Here is a 27,540-nt window from a genome sequence, read left to right as displayed (position 1 = left end):
TATATAACATGTATATATACACACATATATATTTATATATCAATAAGAAATACTATACGTGTTGAGTATCCATAATATTATCCCTAGGATACGATCTGATTAATATTACACTGCTGTTTGGCCCTTATGTCCTTACCCTCGTTATACTTACAAACTTCTCTCTTACACACAACTGTATGTATATATTCATTCATATATATATATTTATATTTATATATTTATATAATGTATATAAATATATAAATCCAAATATAAACATATATTTATATTCATATAATTTATATAATATAAATGTATAAATCCGAATATAAATATATATTTATATCTATCTAATTGCCATTGTGTGCAGTCTGTCGTATTTAAGCTCTTCGTACAATATCATACAATCCGATTCTACACAGCTTCCTCCGAATATTGTCATGATTGGCAAAAAGACTTTTTTTTGTCAAATCTTTATAATGTGTTACAATACGAACGCGAGCATATCGTAATTCGCGACGATATCGTATCATACTACTGGAAACGGAAGACTGTATCAATTGAGTACATAGCTCTCTGCTTTTGACGATTTAAAAAGAGGACGAGAGAACTGAATTGCGTCAGTTAAGAGAATGTCTCTACAGCTAGCTCTTCTCTCGCACAAGAAAAATTAAGCAAATTCCTTAACCCGCGTGTCGTACACACGCACACACACACATACGCACGTACAAATAAAGACAATTATCACTGAGCTACAGCAGAAGTATCTCATTCAAGTATGTAGAAATAGCTTTTATCAAACATAAACATAGAATAGTCATTTTTTAACAGGCAAATATTTATCTTCTTGTAATTCTACTTTCATATTATTTCGCTTAAGTCGACTTTTATATGCTTTATTACAGGTATACTATCATACTCGCATGCTTCCCCTCATTTTCTCTTTTTCGCTCTTTTTTTTATCTCCCACTCCCACTTTTTTACGCGTTCTGCACACACACACTCGTCACAACAAAATATGATTCTTTCTCTTTATATTTACAGCGTTACTTTCGTTGCATTTTTTAAAGTATAATCAAATTAAGCATCCGATTTGAAGTATTTTAATACAAATTCAATATTCATTCAATACCACTCGAAGAATCGTTCAAAATACTGGCTAATATTTTCTGATACGTTATCACTATTATTGTGCATGATGAGATGTACGGATTATTATCAAGGGCTTCAATGTTATACAAATGTTTACAATGAACTTTGAAGAAGGAAATCATTCATAATTACGCGAATGATATGTGTGCGCATATACATTGAGAGGATGATAAGTTATTTTCTATTAGAATTTATAGAAATGTAGGAAGACGGTTCTTATAAATTATCTTTATATTAAGTATTGCGCGAATCGGTAATATTTTTTTTAAGTGTCTTGAGATATTCTTCACATGCTTTTTCATCGAACGTAGACAACAAATAAAAAAAAGTCTAATTAATTGTACAAAGAACAATGTGCTAATATATACGACAGTCTCATTAAAGTACCAACGACAGAGATCAATTCGTTTGTTTCGCACGCAAGCTTATAGCTGCATCTTTCGAGCGACATTTATAATGCATTTCTTTCAAAAATAAATGTTCTCGTTCCTTGACTTAGTAAAGGAATCATGCTGATCCGTAGTCAATGCGCCATATTCTTAATATTTTCCTGTCCTAAAAGACATTTTATGTCCCATGCTCAAGAAAAATTTTTGCAAAATAATTTCGACACTATATTGTAAATATAGATTCAGCAAAGAGACAAATAAAAATGTATTAATGGCTAATTGCCCATTCTTTTATTTGCCTATGTATACGCATACAACCAGTGTATATATAAATTTCAAGTCGTTTTCGTCTCAAATATTAGCATTAATTGATAGCCTGTATCATGTATTTGAGAATGTTATAACAAAAATAATAATTACGTGATTGGCGAATATATACTAATTTTAATAAATTTGTAACTTTACAATTTTTTTACAATATCAATAAGCATCCTTTCGCTGATACTAGCATAAAATTTGACAATTCTTAAAGCCACTGTTTCCTCATTACAGCTATATTATATTATATCAAAAATAAAACAGAGTGAATTTTTTCTTGCACTACGCAAATAAATATTTTGCGCTTGAAATTCACCATTTTTTCAGACATCGCTCACGTTCAACAACATAAATCGATAAAATACAAAAACTCCCTTTTTTATTATTCTGTATTAGTAAATGCATATATAATTTTACTATATTACATGTACATATGCTACATTTTGAACAAAAATGTATCTTATGATAATTGATCAAGATTTATAATCATTTATTAATCTCCAGACTAAAGGAGTATTCGATATATTTTATCAATTTTTTACTATAATAACGTACGTGATGGCATGCAAAAAATTTATTTATTTCAATGTGTATTGGAAAGAAAAAATTCGCTTCTTGCTTTGATGTCATAATTCCATATGACTGCAATGAGAAAACGGGAGTTATAGTTTGCCACTGATATTGAAAGAAACGCAAATAAATTTTCAGATTATATTACGATTATGCAAAACAATGTATAATATAAATATATATAATATATAAACATTTATATATATATAACATATAATCTGATTTGCCGTTTTATTTTTATGCTTTGATAATACTTAATAAAAATAAAATCCTTTCTACAAGTAAAACGGAAAAGCAGTATTAGTCAATTCCTGGCTTAAAAAAGCATATTTACAGAAAAGATAGCAGCTATATGTATTGCTGGAAATTTCTGTGATACTTATGCCAATTGAAAATTTCATTTTTCCCTTTGTTGGCAAGCTGTTAAAACATATAAAGAGAATTAAAAATGTATTTTGTGTGATCGATAAAAACCATGTATTCTGTGGACGATATATACTAATTAAGCGATATCAACTAATTATTCCATGATTAACTGCTCTATAAGTAGACAATTGGTCGACTGATGTATTAAGTTTTAAGTACACTTTCATAACCGGGATAGATAAGGCATGGCTATGCTCTGTTCTTAAGTAAGCGCAGAACGATACGCAATACTGGTTGTTCTATTATAATCGTTAATTAAAGGTCAACTTTGTTTATAGATCCGCGTTTGCCACTATAAAGCTAGCGCTCGAATAGATTACATCAATTTAATAAAATTTAGCATTTTAATGCTATTTGATACCATCTCCGTATTTATACAACGCTTATCATTGTAAAAGTAAATGCTCTGCGTGTCCTCGTCAATTAAACTTTCAGTCTCATTAGCATCTACCTGTATGCGGAACGTACATACGTATCCGGCATACACCGTAGGCCGCTTCGAAATTCGTTTGTTTCAAAACAGGAATGCGAACATGCACAACCTGTATGGAAGCATTCCGGTGTAAAATAGAAAAATTCTTTTCATCTTTTTGTTAAGTTAATGCGTCCTAATTACGAAGAATGCAATCCCCTCACCAAGTACTAATGTCACTATAGACCTTACATCTGCCGTTTCCTTTTTTTTTTTTCCTAATCTTTCTTACTCTGCGATTATTTATTATATCCGATTCCCTAAGCTTATGGACCCTATAAGCGTGGAATCTGAAAAGAAAACAGAAGTCGGATTATAATTCTGCAACAATCAGGGCAATAATTATTTTATGCAACACGTGCATGGAAAGTGCCCCATTACGCACGCTACGCGTGCGTGATAGACCACTTTCCAGGCACTTGCAACATAAAATAGGGAGTGTAAGCCGTGTGTAAAAATGAAAATTCCCGGGTGCGGTTACCGCACTCGCCTTCGGCTCGTGCGTAAACTCCACACCCGGGAATTTTCATCTTACCTCACTTGTTACACAAATAACTATAAAGCAATTTTGTATTCTTACGGCATAGTTCACTGTGCTGACAATTCAGTGATCTCCTCTCAACAATTCCATTAAAAGGTTAAACGAGCTGCCTTCTCCCTCGGCGCGTTTTGCACTGAGCAATTCTTTTCCTGCTTGACATGTTCTTTGTAGATCTGGAATTCTCAACAATAGTTCACCGAATTTGGCAGGCATTTCTGGATACCTCGCGATTGTATATTGCTGCAGTGCTTGAAGGGCCTTTTCCTGAGAGGCTCTGACTTTCTCAGGCTCCTTTAATTCGCTTGTATCGGATGTTAACAGCACGATCACCTTTTAATTTCCAGAAACAGATATAAAAAAGTTGATATTATACTTGTTATCATGTCGTTGTAAATAAATAAAAAATTAGATCATATTTTCATCTCTTCATTCACAATACTTAACTATATTTAATACAATTTTTGGGTTATATTTATCTAATACAAAAAGTTGCTTTCAATTTTACATGATACAAATATATGAAACAAGCTGTATCAGGATTCAAGTACTACATATGCACTGAGAATAAGGATCTTTAATATCGAAAGGAAAAGACAAATTACCTTCATTGCAACATATTCGTATTGGTCTACTCTCAGTCTTCGCAGATTGTCGGTAAAAGCGAGCATCCTCTCGATGCAAGTCGCTAAACCAAGCTGTCTTGCTTGTTCTAGAGTAATCGACTTGCCAAGAGACACTCTTATCTCACCGGGAGTGCTCATGCTGCGAAAACAGCAGGAGAAAAGTAGTAGCTCGCACCAAGAGTTGATCAACAAACAGATTTGATCGTCGATCGAGATATTTTTAAATAATGGCAGACTCTTGCACCACTTGACGATCTTATAAAGCCGATGATCCGCGATGTTGCACAGATTAGATAGAAAGTCCGGATGCTGCGCTGAATTGCCATTGGAATTACTGGCGATTTGAGAATTACTATTGTTGGTGGTATTGCCATTTGTGGAATGTTGATCAGACGCCCCCGTTGAGGTCGAACTGGCAGGGCTCGCCGTCTCTCCTTTCTTACTGTTAGTATCGACGTTACTAGAGTCATTCGACAAACATTCCACCGCACCTCCGTTGTTTCCGGCGCCAATACCGGTCGCGGTTCCAATACCGCTGGGCGTCAGACCACTTCCGGATCCACCGAACAGCATACTGTCACCAATGTTATTCCTTGCACTTCCAAGTACCCCTCCACTGCCGCTTACCCGATCGTTGTCGTTATAATGCCAAAGATGTTCCACATCCATGATGTCTTGCAAAAGTTGAGGTACTACTTGTATCTTGTGAGAATGATTTGAATGGTATCTAACGGAATAATGGTGCTCGCTACCGGCCGGTGCCGGGCTGCAGTTGCCCGCCGTCGTCAGTTTTTCACTGGTCATACCGCCGGCAGGACTACCAACGAGATTTGCCGGTAGAGTGTAGGTACATTGATAAGTGCTTCTACCGCCTCTGGTACGATCCTCCCTGATCGCCTCGAGTTTCATACCCATGTTGAGGCACTTGTCGAAGCGGCAGGCCGGGCACTTCTTCCTCGTAGCCACGGTGACCGGACAGCCTGCGCCTCTAAGGCACACATAGTTCTTGCGATTCTGGACGGTGCGCTTGAAGAATCCCTTGCACGATTCACACGAGAAGATGCCGTAATGGAAGCCGCTTATCTTGTCGCCGCAAATCGGGCAGGGGCTGTTGATCAGTTGTTGCCTTGTGGAGATACCCGACGGCGCTGAGGGTATCCTACAGTCTTCCTGATCCTCCGCGACAGCATGGCCGTCCGGCGATAGTTCCGAGCCTGGTACGGAAGAGGACGAGTAATGATGTGCGGCGACTGCGGACGAGACTGGTAGATGCAGCGGACTACCTTGCGCCACTTGATGCTGATGATGTTGCGAGTGCGAATGCGGATGTCTCGACTGCTGGACGGGTGAATGCGTAGGCGGGCTAAGCGAACCGTAGCTGTAGCAGCTACTGGAAGCGTCGGAATTGTTCCTCGAAAGCGAATGCGACAGCGATAAGGATAACGAGGAGGTCGAATTGTTGAAGCTGTGTCGAGAGAGGGACAGCGACGAGGAGGGTATCGGACTGCCCGCTCCTAGGGCGGAATGCCGTGCCGCGTGGGGGCTCTGTGTTGGTGAACTGAAGACACTATACGCGGAATGAATAGCGGAATCTGGTGACGGCACCTACGAGAGTTCGAAAGTTAAAATGTATATGCGTATGCATAATTAAACATGTCGGATTGACGTGTTAGTACGGTATTTATTTAGGTTGTTGTATTAGCTCACCTGCGATCTAGTATGACTGTGTTTAGTTAGATGATGTCGCGGATTTAGAACAGGACTGTGATTAGGCGTCGAGTTGTTGTATCCACCGAGAAGCTTGCCTACGAGAAGCGGTAGGTCACTTTGTTGCGTCTGTTCGAGGTTTTCGATACCGCGTTGTTGCTGTTGCTGTTGCTGCAGTTGTTGATTGTGTGTCATGGGCAGTCCACCATCGTGAAAGGATCCTATTGTGAAACCTGGGCTGGATCGAAAATCCGGTTCCGACTTGATAGGAAATTTCTGTTCCATGGGCCCAGGGCTCGTGCTGCATACTTGAACCCCCTCCATAGACGTTTCCTCATTGTGATCCTAAAATCAATAGTTAATTGAAGTTTTAAATTATACACATATACACATATGCACACACAATTCTATATATTTCTACTATTTTCAATTTTTATAATTACATGATTATACAATCATGTAATTATAAAGTAAAAAATGCTTATCTACATTCAAAGTTTGACTTTATTACTTCGCACGGATTATAACATAAATGGTAAAACAGGTCGATACTGGTTATATCTTTATTATATTTCTGTGATCAGGTAGTTATCAACTTTCAGTTTTCATTAATGCAGCATTGCCAAGTAATTTTTTCAATTAACAATAAATTTGTTTGAAAGAATATAAGTTTATATTTGACTTTTGCATAAATAAACAATCATATTCTTTGCAATTATACGATTCTTAAAAAATTTATATAAATATTCTTTTCAAATCTCTGTTGGCAAATTTTATATTATTCAACAAGAGTCTAACCTGATTAGTAATTGTATTGGAAGACATTTCTTGGTCCGATAGTTCACCCTCCCATGACATAGGCCTCTCTGGCTGCTGTTGCGAATTGTCATCGCAACATCCCCCGCCGTCGCCGTTTGCATCTCCGTCACCGATTTTGTCGCCATTCTGATTACCCGATACGTCGCGTTTCTTCTTCGAACGTAAATTGACGCCTCTAAAGTCGATTTTGCTGATCTCGCCGTCGCTGTCCTCGGGATCATCGATGTCGGCCGCGTTCGCGGCGAGGATGCCGCCGATTCCGATACCGATACTATGCGGCCCCGTATTCGTGCAGATTCCGCTTGTCGGGATGGCGTTCGCGTTTCCGCATCCCAGTACCGAGGTCGATACCACCGACACCGTCACGCCATTCTGCCCCCCGAGATATTTACATACTCCTTTACCTAAAATCATAGTTGCATGTGTAATCAAAGGTATTGCAAATTTTATTATTTTGAGAAAAGGAGCTTGTTTACGAAAAACTATTTTTTTAACGATCTAACTTAGATATTAATAGAAAAATTTACAAATAAAAATTCTTTTTAAAGAATTAATATAGTATATAGATTCAATTATCACTGGTATAATAATGAATAAAATTAATAAAAATTACTTCTTTGTTGTAACGTGCCAAAAAACTTACATAATAAATTAGAAGTCCCTTTATTAATATTTGAATGGCATCATACATTAGAAAGAGATTATTTCAAATAATCACTTTGCATTTGTACTGCGTTAAGGGAATCTAATAAAGAGTCGAGAGTAATACCATCGTGCATTTCTTGATTGGGCGGTACGTTAATAGTGGTGACGGACACGTTTTTCCCCGTTTCCGCGGAGCGGCTTGGGCTCATCGTGCAGGACACGCCGATGCAGGACGAGGGGCAACAAGTCGCGGACGAGTTGGCCGAGGTGGAAGAGCTCGTCGAGGATGAGCTGGACGCGGAGCAGGAGACAGAAACGGATGCGGAACCTGCCGCCGAAGTGGGAGTCGACGAGGTCGACGACGAGGCGGCCGCCGACGATTTCCAAGACTGCGTGTTTGGCCACCAGCCCGAATCCGAGCCGGGCCCTGGCCCTGGGCCCTCGCTGGGCCCGTTTTGCTCTGACATTCTCAGCTGGTTACGCCGCTGCAAGCTCGTGATACGACTCGCGACCTCTCGATCCTCACGAAAGCGTACAGCATCCTTACGGCGGGCCCTCTTATTGTCGCCTCTGCGAATTATCGGGAGCTACGTATGGTTGTGCACGATCGATGCCGATTTCACGCTCGCTCCGTATCGCTAAAAAAGAAAAACGAATACAGTTCTTATGTGTTTAATATGCAAATCTTTCATTGAAATACTAACATTTTATTTTCGCAATATCTCTCATATCAGATAAGAATCTCCAAACAAATTATTGTGCATTAATGCCCGCTATTAACGCACTGCCTAATCACTAAATTGATACAAAAGAATATTATGCAATTAGTGAAACAAACCATGTTTCATCTTTTATTATTTTAACATTATCGATGATTTATAAAACTAACAAACTCCACTCGATATTTGATTGATTAGAACGATTTCCTATCTTTTTAGTTTAAATCGAATTCTAGCGCGAAATTCAAATAGAAATTTTATTTCGAGGTCTGATTATAAAATTCCTGGATATACTTTCCAATTCACGCGGTTTACGCAACGGGTTTCGCAAGAATGCAGAACTCCTTTAACTGTTTCGGCTCAGAGCTAACTAAGCGTCGCGTCGAATCGGTTGAATTTCTCGCACGAACGTTGGCCGAAAATCCAGTCGCACGATTAGACGCGATTTCGCGAGTGCTGACGCACAGTCGAGTCTCTTTCTCTTTCTCTCTCGCTTGTCTGCAAGGTTACGCCGATGGCCGTGCCGCAAGGCCGGCCCACTTCCGGTCCCGCGGAACCGCCGAACGACCTTCGCGCGGAAACACACGCGTTCACTCACGCCCGCACATGGTGCGAGTGCTCGGCGGCCGATCACGCGACAGACGTACATACGCGGGAAGCGATCCGTCATTGAAAAACAAAGATCGACGCGTTTCCGATCCGACGCATGATTGGAACGGCAAACGTACGCCGTTTAGATCCGTTAAGCTCGCTATCGGCCCCTTTTCAAACTGAAACGTATTGCAAAATTGTTCATTTAGGTCACACGCTCTGAAGCGTAAACCGCGCTCGGATAATTAAAATAATTTACGCAACTGGCGTATATATACGCGCCGCGTGTGTACTTATAGAGAACCTGCATGTAACTCGCGAGCACCATATATTAACGATTAACACCTTGCAAGTTGCAACTCGGGTGACGTGTCCTCGAAAGAAATAATTCAGTTCTCGCTGTTTCACGACTCCGCTGTTACATAAAGCTGTGTGCGAGTCTATAATAACAGGAGTTTAGATCAGAGAAATCGACTTTTTCTTAATAAACATTTAATTTATTCTCTGCATCTGACTTTTGAATTTACGACATTTATTTAAAGACTTGATAAAAAGTCTTAAATTCTTCAGTTAAACATGACTAAATTAATTAAAACAAGATTTTGTTGGACTTTAAATTCTTATTATATACATATATAGGCAACAAGGAAATTATTTGTATATATACTCTTTGTAAAGATAGGCGAATAGAACAATTTTAAATTAAAGATTAGGCAATTATCTTGAAAATTTACCTTTACGGTGGATATACGTTAACTTGCTTTCAATTTTAAACCGATAACTTTTACACAATTTCCTTTCGTTTCCGTCGTAAAAGGTAGAACGGCTAGAACGAGTTACAATAGATGTAGCATATATCGCTCCCATAACTCTATCTTATTTTACGCATCGTGACGCAGCGAGCTACCGCAGTCTGCAGGTATCTTGTTCGCATGCACGGAGTGCACGGCTACGACGCAAGTAACGCGGTAACCGTACTCTCGGACTCGTACGGTCTTGCCGGGCTAGTTATCGCGAGGTTCAAACGAAACGCACCGCGGCCGGTGCCTCGAGGAGTAACGTAACAACGTTAGTTACGAGCGGGACGGGCGAAGCCGGAGCGGTCGAGCATATCGGAGCATATCGGAGACCGGCGCGGTGTACGGCCTCGTCGCATCGCGTCGCCGCGATACCGCGCGTACGACGTGTCGTCCTGGCACCCGCGCCGCTATACTCGCACTCGCAGGCGTATAGCGGCGGCATGCGGCAGGTAGCCCCTCACGCGTGTGCAGGTCGCATACCAGCGCACCGAGCTGGTCTACGTTTTCGGAAACGAGCGTAGGTACATGCCGAGCGAGTGCGAGCGTGTAAGAGAGGAACGTGCTCCTCTTTTTCTCTCTTTCCTTTCTCTCTCATCTTTATTTAAACGTGAATCGGAAGGAAAGGAAGCGATACAGGAGATTGTACGCGGTAGTACGCACATGGCGAGTGTCGTTCTCTATCTCCGACTCCCAAGTCGCCTCTTCTGACTTGACTGACTTGAGAACGCGAGCGTGCGCGCGCGATAGTTACGACGCCGGCTTCGACGACGTCGGCGGTAAGTTCAAGGCCCTCCGCGACCGCCCTACCCGGCTCCTATGCACCTTCGGGGTCACGTGACACAGCTCAAGGTCTTCTCTCCCCACTTCGGGAGCGTCGCGGTCGCACCGCACCGTGTACCGCGTCGAGGCGAGTCGGTCGGACCGGGACAAGCCGGGCCACGGGCCAGGCCGCGGCCCCACGCTATCGTTGCACCGGTGCGACGCTATTGCGCTCCTTTCCGACCGGCCTCCACCGCCACCGCCGCCGCGCCGTCACCGCTGGACGATCCTCAACCGTCGTCGTCGTCTCGCGTCTTCGTCGGCGGCGGTTAGCCGTAGGTGACGACAAACGATGACTACGACGATGGAATCTCGTGCCGCCTCCTCCGCCTTCTCCTCCTCTTTCTTCTCTTCTTCCTCCTCTTCCTCCTCCTCCTTCTCCTCCCGCTTCTCCTTCCACTCTACCGTCTCTTTCTCCTCCTGCTCCTCCTTATTCTTGTGCATCGAGATACGGACTCGGGTCAGTGACATCGCGTAAGGACGGTCAGAGGAAGCGTCGGCTCGCCGAGAGAGCCGAGAAAAACGCCGCCGCGCCGCGCCGCGCCGGGCTCCCTGGGCCCTCCGCTGCCTTCGACAGGTAGGCGCACGAGCGAGCCGCTTTGACGTCCTTTGTGCCCTTTACGTCGCCTTTGTCGTAAGGCTTATTTGTTACCGTTGCCCGGCACAATGGGAAAAGACAAGTATAAAAAAGTGGCAATTGCCGCGACGCTTTAAAATGTAACATATAGCGGTAAGCAACATCGTAATCGCCACCGTTAAGATAAATGCTTTTGTTTGTCGAATCCGTCGACGGGGATGCGTCAAATCAGATGCGTTCCCACAGCGTTCTCTTTTCTCGAAAGTATACAGCTTTGAGAAAAATTATTCCACGTAGTTGATTACAATTTGCATTTATACGCAACTTTTTGCCTTGTAAAAAAAAACATATAAAAAGGTAATGAAGGAAATATCAAAGGCGGATAAAAATGAGTCACCGCGGAGAGCGACAACCGTAAATGCAGTTAGCGAAATCCGCTCGGCTAACTCCTACGTACGTTCTCCGTACGTAAGCCGATTTTCTGCCCCGCGTTGCACCTTATCCTCTTTTTGCAGCGAATCAGCAGCAAGCTCATTATAAAATGTGCAAGTTGTCCGTGGGATCTCCTCATTTTACTCGGCCGTATGATATCCGTTTTGTCTGACATAGCAGGCTCGCGAACAAAGCATCGTCCTCCGCACCACGATAACACGATCGGGCTTTATCATACGCGAAACGATAGCCCAAGTGCCGTACTACCGTAGGATACTACCCCGACAAAATTATGGCGCTTTCTGAAAAGGAAGTACCTGATAACTAAACGATTCTCGGAATTTTCCGAGACAACAGCAGCGTATAATGTCAATCGTGTTTGCTAATTGATGAGGATAATTAATAGCCATTATAAAATGATTACGACTCGCAAAACACACCTCATTAACATAAATGATGGCTTCGTAGTCCGAGGTTATTAATTTTTGTAAAATTATTAGCCACAATAATTCATATATATTGCTAAATCAGCTGTCATAACGAAGCCATAAAATTCATTAAGAATAAAACCACGTTTCTTGTATTTTAAGTGGCATTTAACTTGAGAAAAAAATCTGATAAAGATGTCACAGAATGAAGGCTCGAACCCTGATTGGAGTGATATTTTTCGCAATAAATTCTTTACCGTGATTTAATAAGGATGCTTATTAGCGTCAAAATTTAAAATCAATTCGATTTAAATATGTGGATTTACTATTCCAAGAAAGAGCTGTGCTTTAAAGACTGACAAAAAATCTGCGCGCAGTTAACTGAGTTTGGGAAAAAGTATAAAAAATTCACACAATATTATATATATATATATATATATATATATATATATCAATATATTAAGTTACCAAGATCTAGTCCAGATCGTAAATGGCGAATTTTCTCTCTAGACTCTAATTGATCGAAAAAAATCTGACAAATATGTATATGTGTGTGTGTGTGTTACAGATAGGAAGCTTTCGAAAATGTTGCTGACTAAAGTTCGCAATATTTATAACGATGAATTGAATTCACGTAATATCTCTCATATAATATCAAAGCTTGTCGGCCACCCTTTTCTTAACAATGCCGCTTTCTCGTGGAAACGCGCAACGCGTCTATGGTAACGGGCATAAGGTTATTTACCGTCGAAGCCTTTAGTCAATGACCGTTCGATCGGTGCCGTTTCTTGACATCGGCAGCAGGGCGGGCGGGCGTCTCGTCTCGGCGCGGCGCGGCGCGGAGCGGAGCGGAGCAAACGCGACAGTGGTTGCGCGTGATGCACGCGCAAGTGCCTGGCTTCCTCGTATCTTGACACAAGCTGCAGCAGGCGGCATGGCAGGTGACGCGGAAGAGGGATCGACGACCTACGGAATATACGGCGGCTCTATTTTAAGCGGGTCGCGAACAGAGTCCCCGATCGGCAGCCCCGCGGAATGACCGTGAAAGACGCGACGCGTCCGCTCCGCGCCGCGCTACATCGCGCCGCCCTATTTGTCTCTCCTCGTGCGCATTACGTTAGACGTTAGACCTCCTCGTCCTCGACGAGGAAACACGTCGGCCAAGTGTAACATTCGCGTGCAACGAGTTGGCATGCCAGAATGGCATGATTGCTCGTGCGCCTTAATCCGCTTCGGACTGCCGAGCAATTTTTGCGGTTGAACGTCAATTTTACACCCCGCTCGTTTTTGGGAGCATTAACCCTACACTTGCTAAAATTAGTGATTAAATATATGTATATTTTAATATAATAAAATAAACATATAAAAAAAATTTGCGTTTTCCGCGAAGTAGTTTTTTTTTACACGTTATACACATAATCTATTGACTGTTTTATAAAATAGCAAACGCGAATAATGAGGTATAAGAATTTTTTGGAAGATAAATTTTTTGATAATTTTGAGAGGTGATACTAATTAGAAGAATTCAAATATTGTATATTAAAGACAAGTATCGAGCTCGCACAGTTAAATAAATTCAATTAATGTCTAGACAATCTAGACACACTGCAGATTTTAATGCAGAAACATATAAGATTTTAACATAAAAATAATAATGTGTGATATATCAAGCTATTTACTACATAAGTAGTGATATCAAACTCCGATAGGTTTAGTATTATGAAAGTGGGCGTCGACCATATTTCACTGTCATCGTAAACGTATGTACCACATACCATCGCGATGTTCTTAATAATCTATTCGTTGCTTTTAAGACTACGGTGGGTATGTCCTAAAAGTTTACGATGACTTATATGAAAATTGGAAACATATCGCGATAAAAACATTTTCATTTGCATATATTGCAACTATTCAAACGTATTAATATTTGTTAGAATCTTGTATTCTTTTTACCGCGCTCATTTTAATAACGCTTTTTAAATACAAACGATTAACAGAAGGACTCCATCGGGAATGGAAGCGTCAGAAAATTCAAAAAGATTAAGCCTAAATTGTTCTGCCTAAAAAATTACACCACCGTGTTTTATCGATAACGTTTTTCCACGATATCGATCAGACAAATTTCTTATTTAATTGCACGAGAGGGACAGCCGATCGTGTGAACCCGGCACGAGTGCGTTGCGCACGAAATAAAACGGTATCTCGAACTGGAGTGGTTTTCCTCGGCTATAACATGCATAGCGTTCCCGCCGTTCCATTTCTCGGAGCCTTAACGCGATAGTCGGCGTCTATCGCGACTGGGTATGTTTATTCCGGAGGTGATCCGCGCCTTCCGCAGATATTTTACGGCGCCGCGTATCGCAAGATAATTCGCAACAAAAAAATATGTATTATATTGAAGATACGAAAGATACGTATCTTATGCGACATAATCTATTTATTATTTAAGAAATTCTTAATTAAAATTTCTTTTACAAATTTGCTTTGATTTTTTATTTAAATTTCAAAATTATACATAGTTAAATTAGTAAACTGTTTTCGCGACGATCTTTATAAAACATCTCTTTTCTTTCGTACATCTCTTTATAATCGTATCAAATATCAAATATCGAAATTTAAAGAATATACTCGAATCATTGAAACATTTATTTTCAAGCTGCATTCCTTTTTATATTCATAATCTGCCATTATGAATATAAAAGAATCTCTGAAGTTCAACATGATTTTGGCATTACCGCCGCGAGCTTTTGGCGAAAGTAACCCAGCCTGGCATTTCCACGATTGCATCACGATTACGATTCGGGCTTCTACTCGCGGTCGCTTTGCGTCATCGTTACATCTCCACCTAACGCTCGTCTGATTCAGCTTTCGCGACGGTATTCCACGAAAACTACGCGTGTCTCCTGCGGTCGTGCATGCCCTCGCTCGCCGCGGAATCCGTCTCCTTCTGTCACCGAAGGTAGTAGGCGCGCACTCGCGTGCGTTTTCCTTTCACCCGGGCCAGAGCGTGTGCCTTGTCAAGCCGGGGCCCGGTCGCGGGCCCCGCAAGCGCATATCTTCGACATCTCGCGAATGCACGCGCGAGCGTGAGAGCGTGTATACGCGAGAGGGACAGCCGGGCGGCACGGCGCGCGGCGGCGCGGTCTGGCCTGGGTGTCGATTAAAATTATTGCTGCCGAGACGGTGGGGCATTTTTGAGCGGCATCGAAAACCGGTTCACAGTCGCGCGGCTACCGGCCTCGCGCGCTCGCGCTGCCTGTGCACGCGTTTCCTTTTCGCAGCGCGACATCGGCCGGCACACGTTCGCCCGGAACCGATGGTAATCGATATAGCCGGGTAATCGGATATTCGAGGAAAACCCCGAGTTCCTTGAGGGGTACGTCGTTCGCACAAAGCGATTTGCGAGACGCGCGTCTGGGGTGCTCGGATAAAAATGACTCCAATCACGATGTGCAATAGCAGAGATTAAATTGTGCCGAGAGCACAAACACGCAACTCAGGAATGCAACAAACAAGCACAAAACGCTCTAAGAACGCAAAGTATAAATTCTCGAATGATATACAGATATCGGATCGCGATTAATATTGGATTAATACAATAAAACTGCGATATAACTATGAGTCATGAGTGAAAGATAAAGCAACGTTTTGAAATAAAGCTGATTTAACGATAATAATCTTTTGTAAGCGGTTGCAAAATGATTCTTTTGCATACTTCTCGAAAACCACTTCCTATCAGCGCAATAAAAATGTATTTCCATGATTAATTTTCGCTATTTTATATACAATGATTTTGTTGCATACTTTTCAAGAAACCACTATTGGAGAGATTATCGCTTAAAGAAACTAAAGTTGTTAGGTTAATGGAGATTGGTAGAATTCTTGCAGTTTCAATGTATTTAAGTGCAAAAGTTATCTACGTGCTGTTGTGATTAAGATATAGGTACAGTCAGATCGAATTGCCACGTCGGCTCGCATTAGGTTGTTGGCTGTACTCCAGCCTCCGTTACTGAAAAAATGCCACACCGAATGTAACAGAGAACGGCAGATCGCACAACAAATCAGTGCGGGCAAACGCAGTGGCGTAGCAAGAATTGTCAACGAAGGGAGCTGGCTGCCAACTTTTTTCAGCTATTAATATCTAACAAGATAAGATATCAAACAGAATCGACGCAGCAGAAAATTGTTTTATATACAGAATTACAAGTCGCAAATTATTAAGAGTTAATAGTAAAAATAAGAAAACGTCTCTGATTCGTTATTAAATATTATTAAATAAGCTCTGCTAACATTTTTCTTTAAAGAAAACGCAATGCGCTAGCATCACAGCGAGTTAAAAAAATTAAAGAGCGTTTCCTAAAAATATCAATTCGTCTAGAAATAATCAGTGGCAGTTCGACATTCTTGATCCCAAATTTCTGTCGGTTCTCAGCATGTGGCTCAGCAGTTTTTCCACGTTGTAACGCGGCATAACGTCCAGCATGTATCGTATCGTTTTAAGATCGTTTTAAGAATGCGAGATTGCAAGGAACTGCGCTAGATCCACGTCGTTAGATCGAAACAATGCAGCGCACCGAAACCGGTATCCCCAACGGTGGCGACTAGCAGAGATATTAGTTTCCTCCCTTTTCCCCGCGTATACGCGCGCGGTGTGGCAAAGAAAAATTTTACGGCCGCATTCGTTACGTCGCCGTCGCGATATCCCGCCCGTACGTATACGTATCCCAGCTGCCTCGTTCCGCGCGCGTTCTGTAACCGTCGACCTTTGGAGAACAAGAGGTGCTCAGACGAACGTGTACAGCTGCTAAGGTGATTCCGGACAAGAGCCTTGGCTCTCTCAAAGCGTTTTCCAGCCGAGGTATGAGCACGCGTGGGAAGAGCCCCGCGCTTTATGGTCGCGATGCACGGCGGATTGTCTCGCGTCATTCGTCTAATATATTACCCTCCCCCGGACGTCGCGAGGGAATAAGGTCGCTCGCGTTACGCCGCGCTGAAGCGTAAATTAATGAAAACGTGAAACCGCGAGGCTGATTACGCGCGTCGCAAGAAAATGCCTCGAGACCCCGAGGTGAGCACGCGACATTTGAGCGTTCAGCGGTTTGCAGGCCTCGTCCTACGCTTTCCTCGGAATTCAGGAGTGTGAGATAACAGGATTTTATCGTTAATAGAGCCGTCTTCTATGTATTTTCTTTCTCTCATTCTTCTCGATATCCCCATTTCTTCCAATCCCTCCCGAGAGATTAATTGTAAGTTTCAAATGACATTTCACCACTCAATATTCCAGTATCGTAATTTTATATAAGTGCATTAATTAGATAATTCTACACAAGTACTACTTAATCCGCAAACTAACAGAATAAATTCTACATAGCTGGACCGACAAATTCTTCATATTTTCAACATAACTTATCGTAACAGTCAATTGAAAGGTCCCATTGGAAAACGGGCAACTGGGAATATAACGCGAAATGAAGCTATATAATAAATCAATTGATAGTCTCGCGGTCATACGCCGAAAAGTCGTGTCGCACAGCGACGAACGGTCAGATCGAAGGGAAGATGATCGTTCTCGAATAGAAACGAGCGATCGAGGTGCGGTCCGCGTCGAGAAAGGTGCATCAATATTCATAAGTTGCGCTAGGCTTATCCGCGTTGTTTCAAGGATCCAGGGAGTTTCCAGCGCTTCGTTCCTCTTTCCTCGCCGCCCTTCACGCGTTCACGCCGTTTTTCTTTCCTCGTACACGGACACACGTATACGTCGCGTAAGTACGCATACGCCCGTCGACACGCACGCACGGGCCCGTCGAGCGTAAAGGACACTTACACTTGTGCATGTAAGTGTTGTCCGGCACACGCTGTACACATCGGCCGCAGGTACATGCGTGTATACGTGACGGGCGTATGAATGCGTGCACGTACACGTGTACGTGCAGTGTACGTTGCAGCCAACACGATAAGATCGTGCCGAAGGTGCTTGCGCAATCTGGAGTAGCGATTACCCGGAGAGACACGCTCGCGAATGGATAGACCCGTTGTCGCCGCCGTCGCCGTCGCCATCGTGGCCGCCGCCACCACCACCGGCGAACTTTTACTCGCACGCCGTGAACAGGGATATATGCCAAGAATACCCAATACCGCGGTAGACGTCCACGTCACTCCCGTAACACCAGAGGTCAACAGGCAGCCCCGGTGTCCGCGGTTATGAATTTATTGAAGTATTTATTCCCACGTACGTTGATCAGACTTGTGCGCTGACTGAATTAATGCTAATCTGGGGTCGACTAATTAACCTTTCTTTCTTCGTATGTGATATATATGACATATTAGAAGGAGAGTATTTTTTGAGATAAAAATACTCAAGCGTCAGTCTGATTTAATTGTAGCGTTGCAAATAATACTCCGTTATATTCGTTATATTCGTATCAGTAACACGATATCTATGTAGGAAACGAAAATTGATGTTTTCTAACGGCGCTATATATGTATACAGAAATGGTATATGTCAGATTTCCCGAGAGTTGATTTATTAAACTGACAGCGCATACAGGTGATTTTTCGTTGCGCGGACGCGGGCGTGCAGCAATGCCGAGAGTATATCTCCGATTTCTTTTCACGTCAGCTGTAACGAGTGATGTTCCTTATGTAAGCCTTTATAGGCTTGTAGACTACTACGTAATCGCTATTTATTTTTACTTAGGAAAATTGTAATATCATAAGATTGTATTGGTTAATGATCGCCATGATTATACCAATGACGACGAATCGATCTTTAAAGATTTGCGTCACTCCGATGGATTATATAAAGGGTATTTTATAAGTATTTTATATATTAAAAGGTATTTTATACATATGTGTGTGAGAGAAAGGCTTCAGCGCGTAATTCTTTTCGAATTAAGAATTATTTTTTAACAATAATTTTATTTAGAAAATACGTTATTATTTTTAAATAAATACATCACGAAAAAAAGATTAGCTACTATAGCAAATTGTAAAATATGGACAGCTAACATTTTTTTTGCAGCGAGAGCAAGAGGTTTTGCTACTATTGCTAAATTATAGCTCTCGCTGCAAAAAATGTTGGGTGTCACTAAATTTGCTACAGTAGCTAATCTTTTTTTCCGTGATCCTTGCTAAAAGATTTTTCAAGCAAACTTTCTGTCAGTAAATATAAAACAAAAAAAATGAAGTTTCGTTGCATATTGCCGTCTTTAGAACTCAACTGTCAAAGCTCATCAAATTCGATACCAGGTATCTTTCAGCGGGAAAAACTCGATCCCATCAGATTTTTCAAGAAATGCGCTTCCAGAGTTTACTGGCGATCCTCAAGAGGTGCCCGGCATATATCGCGTATCGCGAAATCGCATCTCGTTGTGAAACATTTTACCCGCGCGGATCGAATCGATTCTTCGGCGTAAATCGTAGTTCGGTAAAGGAGAGAACGCGCCGCAACGGCCGCGGCGCGGCGTGTCGGCGAGGTAAATATAGTTTTACTTGGCACGCGAGTTCTAACGATCACCAAACGCAGAGAAAGTTCTTCTAAGCGTTCCGTGACCTTTCGTATCATTCCGGCGGCACGGAAAAAACAGCGGTCAAACGAGGGTGCAACAACGCGGCGGACTTTCGCCGTTTCACTCGCACCGGCGCGCGGCGCACGCCGAAACGCCGCGGCCGTGCCGTGCAAATCCGACGTACGTTATACGTGTATACGTAATACCTCGACGCAAGACGCACGTTGCAACGTTTAATCTAATCGGCCGCGCGTTCTTTTCCCGCCGAAGGACGTTGGCGCGATTCATCCTGTCGCGCGCTTTGCAAACTCTGCACGATACGATACGATAACTCGTCAACGAAAATAGACTCGTCGCGATTAAACGGGGTTGAAAAAACCTTGATAAAACAAATTGCTCGAAGATTAGTTAGAAGGTATTTGACATTATCTTATATGACGCCAATAATAATCATTTCTCGAAATTTTATATGATTCTTTACATCCTCGGCACGTCGGAATAGATCAATTGCACAGACGTCTCGGTGACGATTTCGCGGGGAAAAAAATGATTGACTCTCGCGAGAAGCGTTCCCCATAGAAGTAACGTTAGAAGTTCGATCATTGATGCCGATCGATCGGACAACTCTGGAACACCCTGTATACCAGGATACGGCGAAGCGAAAGGCGAATACGACACGCGGAGTGTTCTATCGTGCTCCGCGCGATGTAGGTGGAGCCGTCAAGGTGGAGCGCTCGATCTCGACTCATCCGAGATGAGAGGCGACGGCGACGGCGACGGCGACGGCGACGGCGACGGCGACGGCGACGCGTCGGGTCGTGTCGGGTCGCCTCGTCGTCGCGACCGTGATCAGCGAACGGATATATACCGATACCATTGTCGCGCGATCGCTCCGCCGCGCCGCGCCGCGCGATATACGCCCGTATACCGCTACGGGCTAACGCCCGTCCGCGTCCGTACGTTCCCGTTTCATTTTCTCTCCTCTCCCGAGACCCGCTCCGAGCGAGCGAGCGAGAGATTTTTCTCGCCCTCGCTCTCTGTGCCCCTCCGTTTCCCCCTCCCTCCTCTCTCTCTCATTCTCTTTTCTTCCGTGGCTCCTTCAATCGCCGCCGAACTCCGCCGAGCCGCGGCCCCTGACGCGTTCTTACGATTTCTCGGGTCGCGCTCTCGGTCACTTACTTCTCCCTACCTTGAGAAACGCCCGCTCGGCGATTCGGCGGCGATTTCGTGTCCGAGCGCGCGGCGCGCCGCGAGAGAAAGGAGAGGAGAGCCCGAGCGCTCTCCGAACGAGACGCGTCGCGATGAGACGAGATCGAGATCGGGATCCGAGGAGAAAGAGATGAAGAAGGATGGAGAGAGAAAAAGATAGAGAGAGAGAGAGAGAGAGAGAGAGTGAGAGAAAGAAGAAGGGGGGAGAGGGAGAGCGGGACTCGCGGTTCATAAGGAGCAGTGGTGCCCTGTCGAGATAAAACGTCCTCCTCTCAGCTCATAAATCTTACGGATTATGAACGCTCGCGTTATCTTTAATTAAGGCCGCACACACACACACACACAAACAACCAAAATATAAATAAAGTATATTTTATCGACAAGTTTCTTCGCGAATTCTTCAATAATCTGTTCGTAGCGAGAAACAATAATCGTCTCTAAAAATTTCGATATATCTTCTTGTAATGTATGAAATTAATCAGGTCAGTAACTCCGTACGACTCCGTACGCCGATATTCAGAATTCGCTTATCGAACGCGACGATCGCAGTTTCGTGCCGAATATCTATAAAAGATATTTAAAAAATGCTAAAATATGTGCCCTCTTGCGAAAGTTCAAACACACCTACCGCTCACCGTCTACCGTCTACCCCTTTACGTACGAGGTATATCATTTCTGCAGTATATTTCGATACGTTTTTTTTTTATAAGTCGTACGCGTTTATCATTTTTTATATAATATATATTTCATGTAACAAGTAATCGCGTATCTCTTCAGGAAACACGTGACATTTGTCAGTCAATGCGAATATGCAATATGCAAATGTAAGTAAACAAACGACAACCGCCAAAGCCTCAACCTAAGACTACGAGGCTAAGGCACAAAGGGACTAACTTGCGTAAAGAACTTGTACAAAGAAAATATATAGCGAACACATGAGATCGGGGAAGTCTCGAGGGAGCGGGAACGTCCTACGTTGAGCGTCACTGGTCCATAGAGTATCGTGGCGGTGTGCCTATAGTAGGGACATGATGGAAGAGAGCGGCGCGGGGGAAGACGGGACACGTGGACGCGGAGGGGGAAGGGGAAGGGGGGCTCAAGGCCGGTCGCGCTGTCATGCCAGAGAGCCTGCGCGCCGAAATATCAACAAGCCTTTTCTCTACTCCGGGAGCTGGCACGCTCCGATCGCCGATCGCTTGATCGCGCGCGCGCGCGCACCCGCACGCCTTTCTCGAGAGGAATCGTGCATTAGTCTAAAGACCTACGAAGAAAACTACTTGTAAAATCGTGTAAGATCGTGCGGTTTAACGTCCGAGAGCCGGACGAGAGGTGAGGGAGCGTGTAACGCGGCGAGGCGCAAAGAAGCGAAGAGAAAGAGAGAAAGAGCAAGGCAGAAAGAAAGAAGGCACACGCGTGTGCGTGTGCGCGCGCGCGCGTGCATGAGTTTCGGACAGGTGGCATGGACTATATGGTGGTGGCTGACAGCTGATAGCTCGCGAAACCCGTATCGAGAGGTTACGAAACTCGGCGGTGTCGCGATGAGGTACCGCGATGGTAGGGCACGCGAAAAACGCGAGAGACGCAGACGTGGACGTAGACGCGAGAGTCAAGTACGTCCGTACGTAACGTGAGGTAAACGTAGGAACCCCCCCCCCTCCCTCGCACGTGGAGGAGAAAGATGGAACGGCGCGTAACCGCGAGTGTTCCAAAAGTGTTCGCATGAAAATCGCCGCCAGGTGTGCGACTCGATCGAGCCGCGGGTCTCGCGAAACTTTGGTCGCGTTTCGCTTCGACGTCTAACGCGAAAAAGAATGCGAAAAAAAGGGGGGCGAGGGAGAAAGGGGGAACAAAGTACGCGCGAGGGAGAAGAGGAGTGAAGGAGACAGACGCAGGGGGAAGGTGAAGCGCGAAAAGGACGCGGCGAGAAGGAGGAAAAGCAGCCGGGCGGGAGGGGGGAGGCGGGAGAGGGCGGCCGCGAGGGAAGGGGAAGAGAGGAGCGCGGTGGAGACGCGAGGGGAGAGTCGAGGGGTCATCGAGAAACATAACCTCCGTACGTCCCTGTGCCGTCGGTCGTCGGAGTCGCACGGCGAACGGACCTTTAATGTAACGTGTAACGTTACCGTCTCGCTTTTTAGGGAAAACAAACACGGGAAGCGCTCTTACCTCGTCGCACGGCGCGCCGTGGAGCTCTCTTTTTCTCTTTATCTATCCGTCCCTCTCTCACGCTCGCTCTCTCTCTCTCTCTTTCTTTCTTTCTTTCTCTCTCTCTTCGCTCGGGATCTCGCCGTGACGGTGACGGTGAACGTGTCGGGCCGTACGACCGTACGACAGCCAGCTCGGGGGGGAAGAAGTTAGTAAGGCACTCCTGACAGTCTTTTTCACGATGACGTATACGCGCGGCACCTAACTATCCTGTCGCGCGAGCACAGCGAAGGGCGATCCGCGAGCGAGAACGTATCACGTCGCACTGGTTCGCACTGTACCGATCACACTCGCGTGGTACGTGAGGGAGAGAGAAAGAAGGCGAGCGAAGGAGCGGAGAAACGAGCGAACGGAGAGAGGAGACGAGATGGAGAGAGAGAGAAAAAAAAGGAGAGCGAGGGAGGAGCGTGGAGGAGAGACGGCGGCACACGGAGCACCTTCGCGCCGTTCGTGCTCCCGGTGGACGACGCGCGACGGTCGACGTCGCGTCGCGCGCGCGACGGAGGTAAAAAATACGGACGGGCGAGAAACGCGTCGCGCACGCACGCACGCACGCATGCACCTCTTCTCTCTCTCTCGCGCGCGCGTCACGTTACAACGGCGCGACGAGTTACAGCTCTCGAGCCACGGGCGGTCACGGGTAGCCACAGGCACGGGCCACCTCCGACTCTCCGCTGTTACTCCGACTCCGGCTGGTGGCACCTCCGCACACCACGAGTTCGCGCTCGACTGTCTTTCTCTTTCTCTCTTTCTCCTCTTCTTCTCTCCCCCCTTCACCCCCCTCTCTTCCTCGTCTCGCTCTCTCGCCACGGACCTTCCGTGTGTGTGGCCCCCTCGTACCTGCGTCCTCTCTCTCTCTCTCTCTCTCTCTCTTTCCCTCTTTCGCCCTTTCCTTCTCCCTCCCTCTCGCTCGCTCTCTCGCGAGTGCGTTCTCCCCGCCGCCCCTTCCCGCTCCCCCTCTCTCTCTCTTTCTCTCACGGGTGACCGTGCGCCGCGAAGCCAATGCCGATAGTACAGTACACCGTCGCGCGATGCCGACACCGCCGACGGCCGTTCCGACGCGACGCGACGCGCGTCGCCGTGAACGCCGTCGCCTTCGGCCGCTCGCCGGCCGACATGGCGGTTGGATGGTTGCGGCGGTTACGAACGGAACGGGGGTCCGCGCGCTGGAATTTCCGGTTACGTATGTATGTATCGTGCGTGCCGCGTAACAGCGGCCGCGCGTAAAAATGGAAAGTTTTCGCGATAACGCGCGTCGCACGTTCGCGATAAATTCCGCTGTATCGAATCGCGTAATGCGATAAACGATAACGCGATTCCGATGAAAATTGTTACGGCGAGCCGCGGAACGTGAAACCTCGCGACGCTCGCGACGTTTCGCCGTATACGCGCGAAAAGAGAGCACCGTACGTATACTGCGAAATACTTTAATTTAGAAATTTGATTTAAAAAGGCGAACTTCACAGCGCGTTCCGCGCTTTTTTGTTTTCGAGAAAGTCCGTCTCGTCGGGAAGACGCGCTCTAAAGTTAATGACAGTAGATTACAGATTCCGATTGAGCATGGTATACCCGGTGGTCAGCGGACTCGCGGCGGAAAACGCGTGTTAAACGAACGAAAATCGCTTCGCGGTTCAATGCTCGAATCTGACCGAGATCGCCGTGCGGTACGCTTCTCCAAGCCGCACGATTGGCTTTTCGACTCGCTCGTTAAATTCGTCGAAAGAAAAAGCTTAATACGGAAACGCGATTCCCTAATTTCTCGACTTTCCGTTATCTGTTGTCGAAGACACGAAAATTCGGTGCGACACATCGTAGGATATTTCGCGACGATCTGGAGATAAAAAAAAACATACGTTCGTGTTTCTCTTGCAAATTTAATTCTTCATGTTTATCGTAGACCTTGACAGAAGTACGAGATGCGATATATACCAAGTTCCAAGTAAATCACTTATCGTTATCGAATCTAGATGTAACGACAAAAATGCGCGGTTCTATGAAATTTATTTTAAGAAAGAATGATTTACTCGGTTGACACAATAGATTGTATGTAGCGAGACGTACATTTAAAATATACATAAAACAAATAAATTTATCGTATATTGAATAGGTATTATCTTAAAATTATAGATTGGAGTAACGATCGAAGGGACGGAGAGAGAAAGCGCGAGAAGAATTGAAAAAAATATCGCTTCATCGTTTTCGGTGGAAATGCAACGGTAACATATATACTTTATTCGTTACTTTGTATTATATACACATGACGCGTAAACATCGACATTCACGTCGGAATAATGTGTTATATATCTTTTCTTAAATAAAAATAAGTCCGGATGCGGCGTAGCCCGACGGTATTAATCATCGGGGGATCGATCGACCATGCACGATCATCTCCGACATTCTTCGCATGCCTCTATTCTACTTTCGAAGAAACGCGTGATTCATCCGGCTAACGCGCATCCCAAAAATGCCCTTTTTCCTACGTATTATAACTGCCTACGCGTTTGTTCCACGGTCAAGTAGAATCGTCAAAAATATTTTCGACCGTCGACCATTATCACGGTCATTAGCCTGAATCTTATTGTTTAAGATTGGTTTCGAAACAGTGAGAAGCTAAGATATACAACGTCACTTGGAAAAAATCCCAAAGCAGACCAGTGTCCAAAATATCGTCCTTATCGCGCCACGATGCTTTAATTACGGACGACGCGAGGTAAAATCGGTTTAACTTAATAGAGAAGAGCGATGTCTCTTAAAGCGAAATATTTTTACGAAATTTTGCATCGTACTATATAAAAAAAAAAATATTAAAAGAGATACATATATAGGAGGAATGGGAGGATTACCGTAGAACGCAATTTATTATCGAAATATTTGCAATTGTCTCACTTAAAAAAAATCTGAATTCTAACGCAATGTTTTTTTAATGTGCATTACATAAAATTGGAACAAACAGAAAATGCCATGTGTGCCGCAACAGAGAATTATTAAAGTAACAGTAGTAGAATATGTGGAAATAAAGACATAAGAAGCGAAGAAAAAGTGATAATTATATAGCAGGTCTCTCCGTAATTAAGACACTATTGTGCCCTCGTCAAAATCTATCCGAACAATAACTTTTACGCGCGGTCGCGCTTACATTCAAGATATACGTGCAGCGCGACGCACGCTAATAGCATAACAATGACAAAGATTTCCATGTGTTCTCTCGTACGAGGACGAGAAATCAGGTACGTGCGATCGGTTTCTTTTTTTTTTCTTTTACTTTTACGTGATCGATCCTGTTAAGAGATCACAATTAATGCAATCGACTGTGGCAAAGCACCAACAACTACGGCGTCTATTTTTTGCATGGCGATGGCATTTGCGACGGCAAATTCGTGGTTGGTGTGGGTGTAGGACTGCTGCTGCAGGACCTGCTCACTACACGTTGAGGTTCGACGGTCAGGAAGGTTCTGTCGGAGGTCGGTGGCGCGGAGACGATTTCCGGCTCCGCGGGACTCGGACACCTCCTCTGACTGCAGTTGGACGCCGTGCTTCTCGACAGGGTCTGCAGCGGTATCCGGTAGATCCTTATCGGCTTCCAGTCGCCTTGACTGTCTGCGAAAGGCAGATTCCCCCGGATTCGGGGAGGGTTGACCTCAATACGTTTGTCAAGCGTTCGGAGATAGCGATCGGATCGATGAGGCATGAGGATTTCGGGTTTTAATGGGGGCAAGAGAACCAAAAAGACCACGTACTTGGAACACTCGATCGAGAGGAGGACGAAGACGGCGGTGGGCTGCAGGGCATTTCTTCCTTCTCGAGAGGTTTCGAATCCAATCGAATTCGCTCGCATTTTCCTGGGAAAAATTCCGGCGCCGTGGTCGCGAAGAAGATGTCTCGCTTCGAGGTGATCAAGTTAAGATTGGGCATGGCGATCGTGTGAACGAGGTTGCCGTTTATTATCAATCGAATCTCCATCGTGTCGTTAGTGAAGGCGATCACATATGGGAAGGCACAGGCTGTCATAAACAAATGCAACATCTGTCAAGAAAGACGTCGATATATGCTGTTTAAGTAACGAAAGATTTTAATGCAAATTCCCATTTTATCTCATAATGTTTATTATGATTACGTTATATGATATAATACGTATAATTTTTATAAAATATTTTAAATATTGTCTCACCTACGGCTGTCGGCATCGAATTCCAATTAAAATCGAATTCGGTTGGCGCAGCGTTCTCTTCTGCCAGCTTTTGAAAGTGGCACGTATCTAAAGCAAGTAAAGTTGAATATCGATGGACATCTATGCATTATGGATCGCCGTTAACTCTCAAACCGAAACGCCAGAAAAGATAATTAATACTAGAACTACCAAAGCAGTTCAAATGGACTAATTTGAATGTATAACGATGCATTTTTTTTTTTATTTTCCGTGACTTTTACTGCACTATATAAAAGGCAAAATTGATCTATTTATTTTCTCTTTTCATCCCTTTTTCAAGGGTATAGATACAGTGTATTTTTAAATAGTAAAAACTGATATACGCGTTAATCATCGATGGTTCTAAATGCTAAAGATGAATGTTCTCCGAAATCTCTCGAGTATTTCTTGCATAAACAAATTATGAA

General features: G+C 44.2%; 2 protein-coding genes across 6 annotated transcripts in view; both read right to left on the bottom strand.

Moving 5' to 3' along the window:
* Window positions 1-268: 268 nt before the first annotated feature.
* Window positions 269-23,706, bottom strand: LOC112460974 (nuclear hormone receptor FTZ-F1 beta). 3 transcript variants are annotated; one of them, XM_025025963.1, is made up of 7 exons: window positions 22,888-23,706; window positions 7,766-8,279; window positions 6,976-7,400; window positions 6,178-6,522; window positions 4,450-6,075; window positions 3,887-4,177; window positions 269-3,596 (listed from the first exon to the last, which is right to left on the bottom strand). In XM_025025963.1, the coding sequence occupies exons 2-6, from the start codon at window positions 8,106-8,108 to the stop codon at window positions 3,911-3,913; spliced, it is 3,006 nt and encodes a 1,001-aa protein (XP_024881731.1). In that variant the 5' UTR covers window positions 8,109-8,279; window positions 22,888-23,706; the 3' UTR covers window positions 269-3,596; window positions 3,887-3,910. The 3 variants fall into 3 exon arrangements, with proteins under 3 accessions (XP_024881731.1, XP_024881750.1, XP_024881741.1); XM_025025982.1 differs by lacking the exon at window positions 22,888-23,706 and adding an exon at window positions 9,686-10,043; XM_025025973.1 differs by lacking the exon at window positions 22,888-23,706 and adding an exon at window positions 8,346-8,975.
* Window positions 23,707-24,780: 1,074 nt separating this feature from the next.
* Window positions 24,781-27,540, bottom strand: part of LOC112460958 (GTPase-activating Rap/Ran-GAP domain-like protein 3) — a 31,173-nt gene continuing 28,413 nt past the window's right edge. For all 3 annotated transcript variants that reach the window (XM_025025950.1, XM_025025933.1, XM_025025942.1), the window contains exons 16-18: window positions 27,095-27,181; window positions 26,664-26,927; window positions 24,781-26,523 (exon numbers count right to left, since the gene is read on the bottom strand). In XM_025025950.1, coding sequence (XP_024881718.1) covers window positions 26,264-26,523; window positions 26,664-26,927; window positions 27,095-27,181 — 611 coding nt within the window. In that variant the 3' untranslated portion in view covers window positions 24,781-26,263. The remainder of the gene's footprint in view (window positions 26,524-26,663; window positions 26,928-27,094; window positions 27,182-27,540) is intronic.

This window comes from Temnothorax curvispinosus, unplaced genomic scaffold, assembly GCF_003070985.1.
Source record: "Temnothorax curvispinosus isolate PA1 unplaced genomic scaffold, ASM307098v1 QBEX01001173.1, whole genome shotgun sequence".
Taxonomy (NCBI): domain Eukaryota; kingdom Metazoa; phylum Arthropoda; class Insecta; order Hymenoptera; family Formicidae; genus Temnothorax; species Temnothorax curvispinosus.
This window is presented reverse-complemented; position numbering and strand designations above follow the sequence as displayed.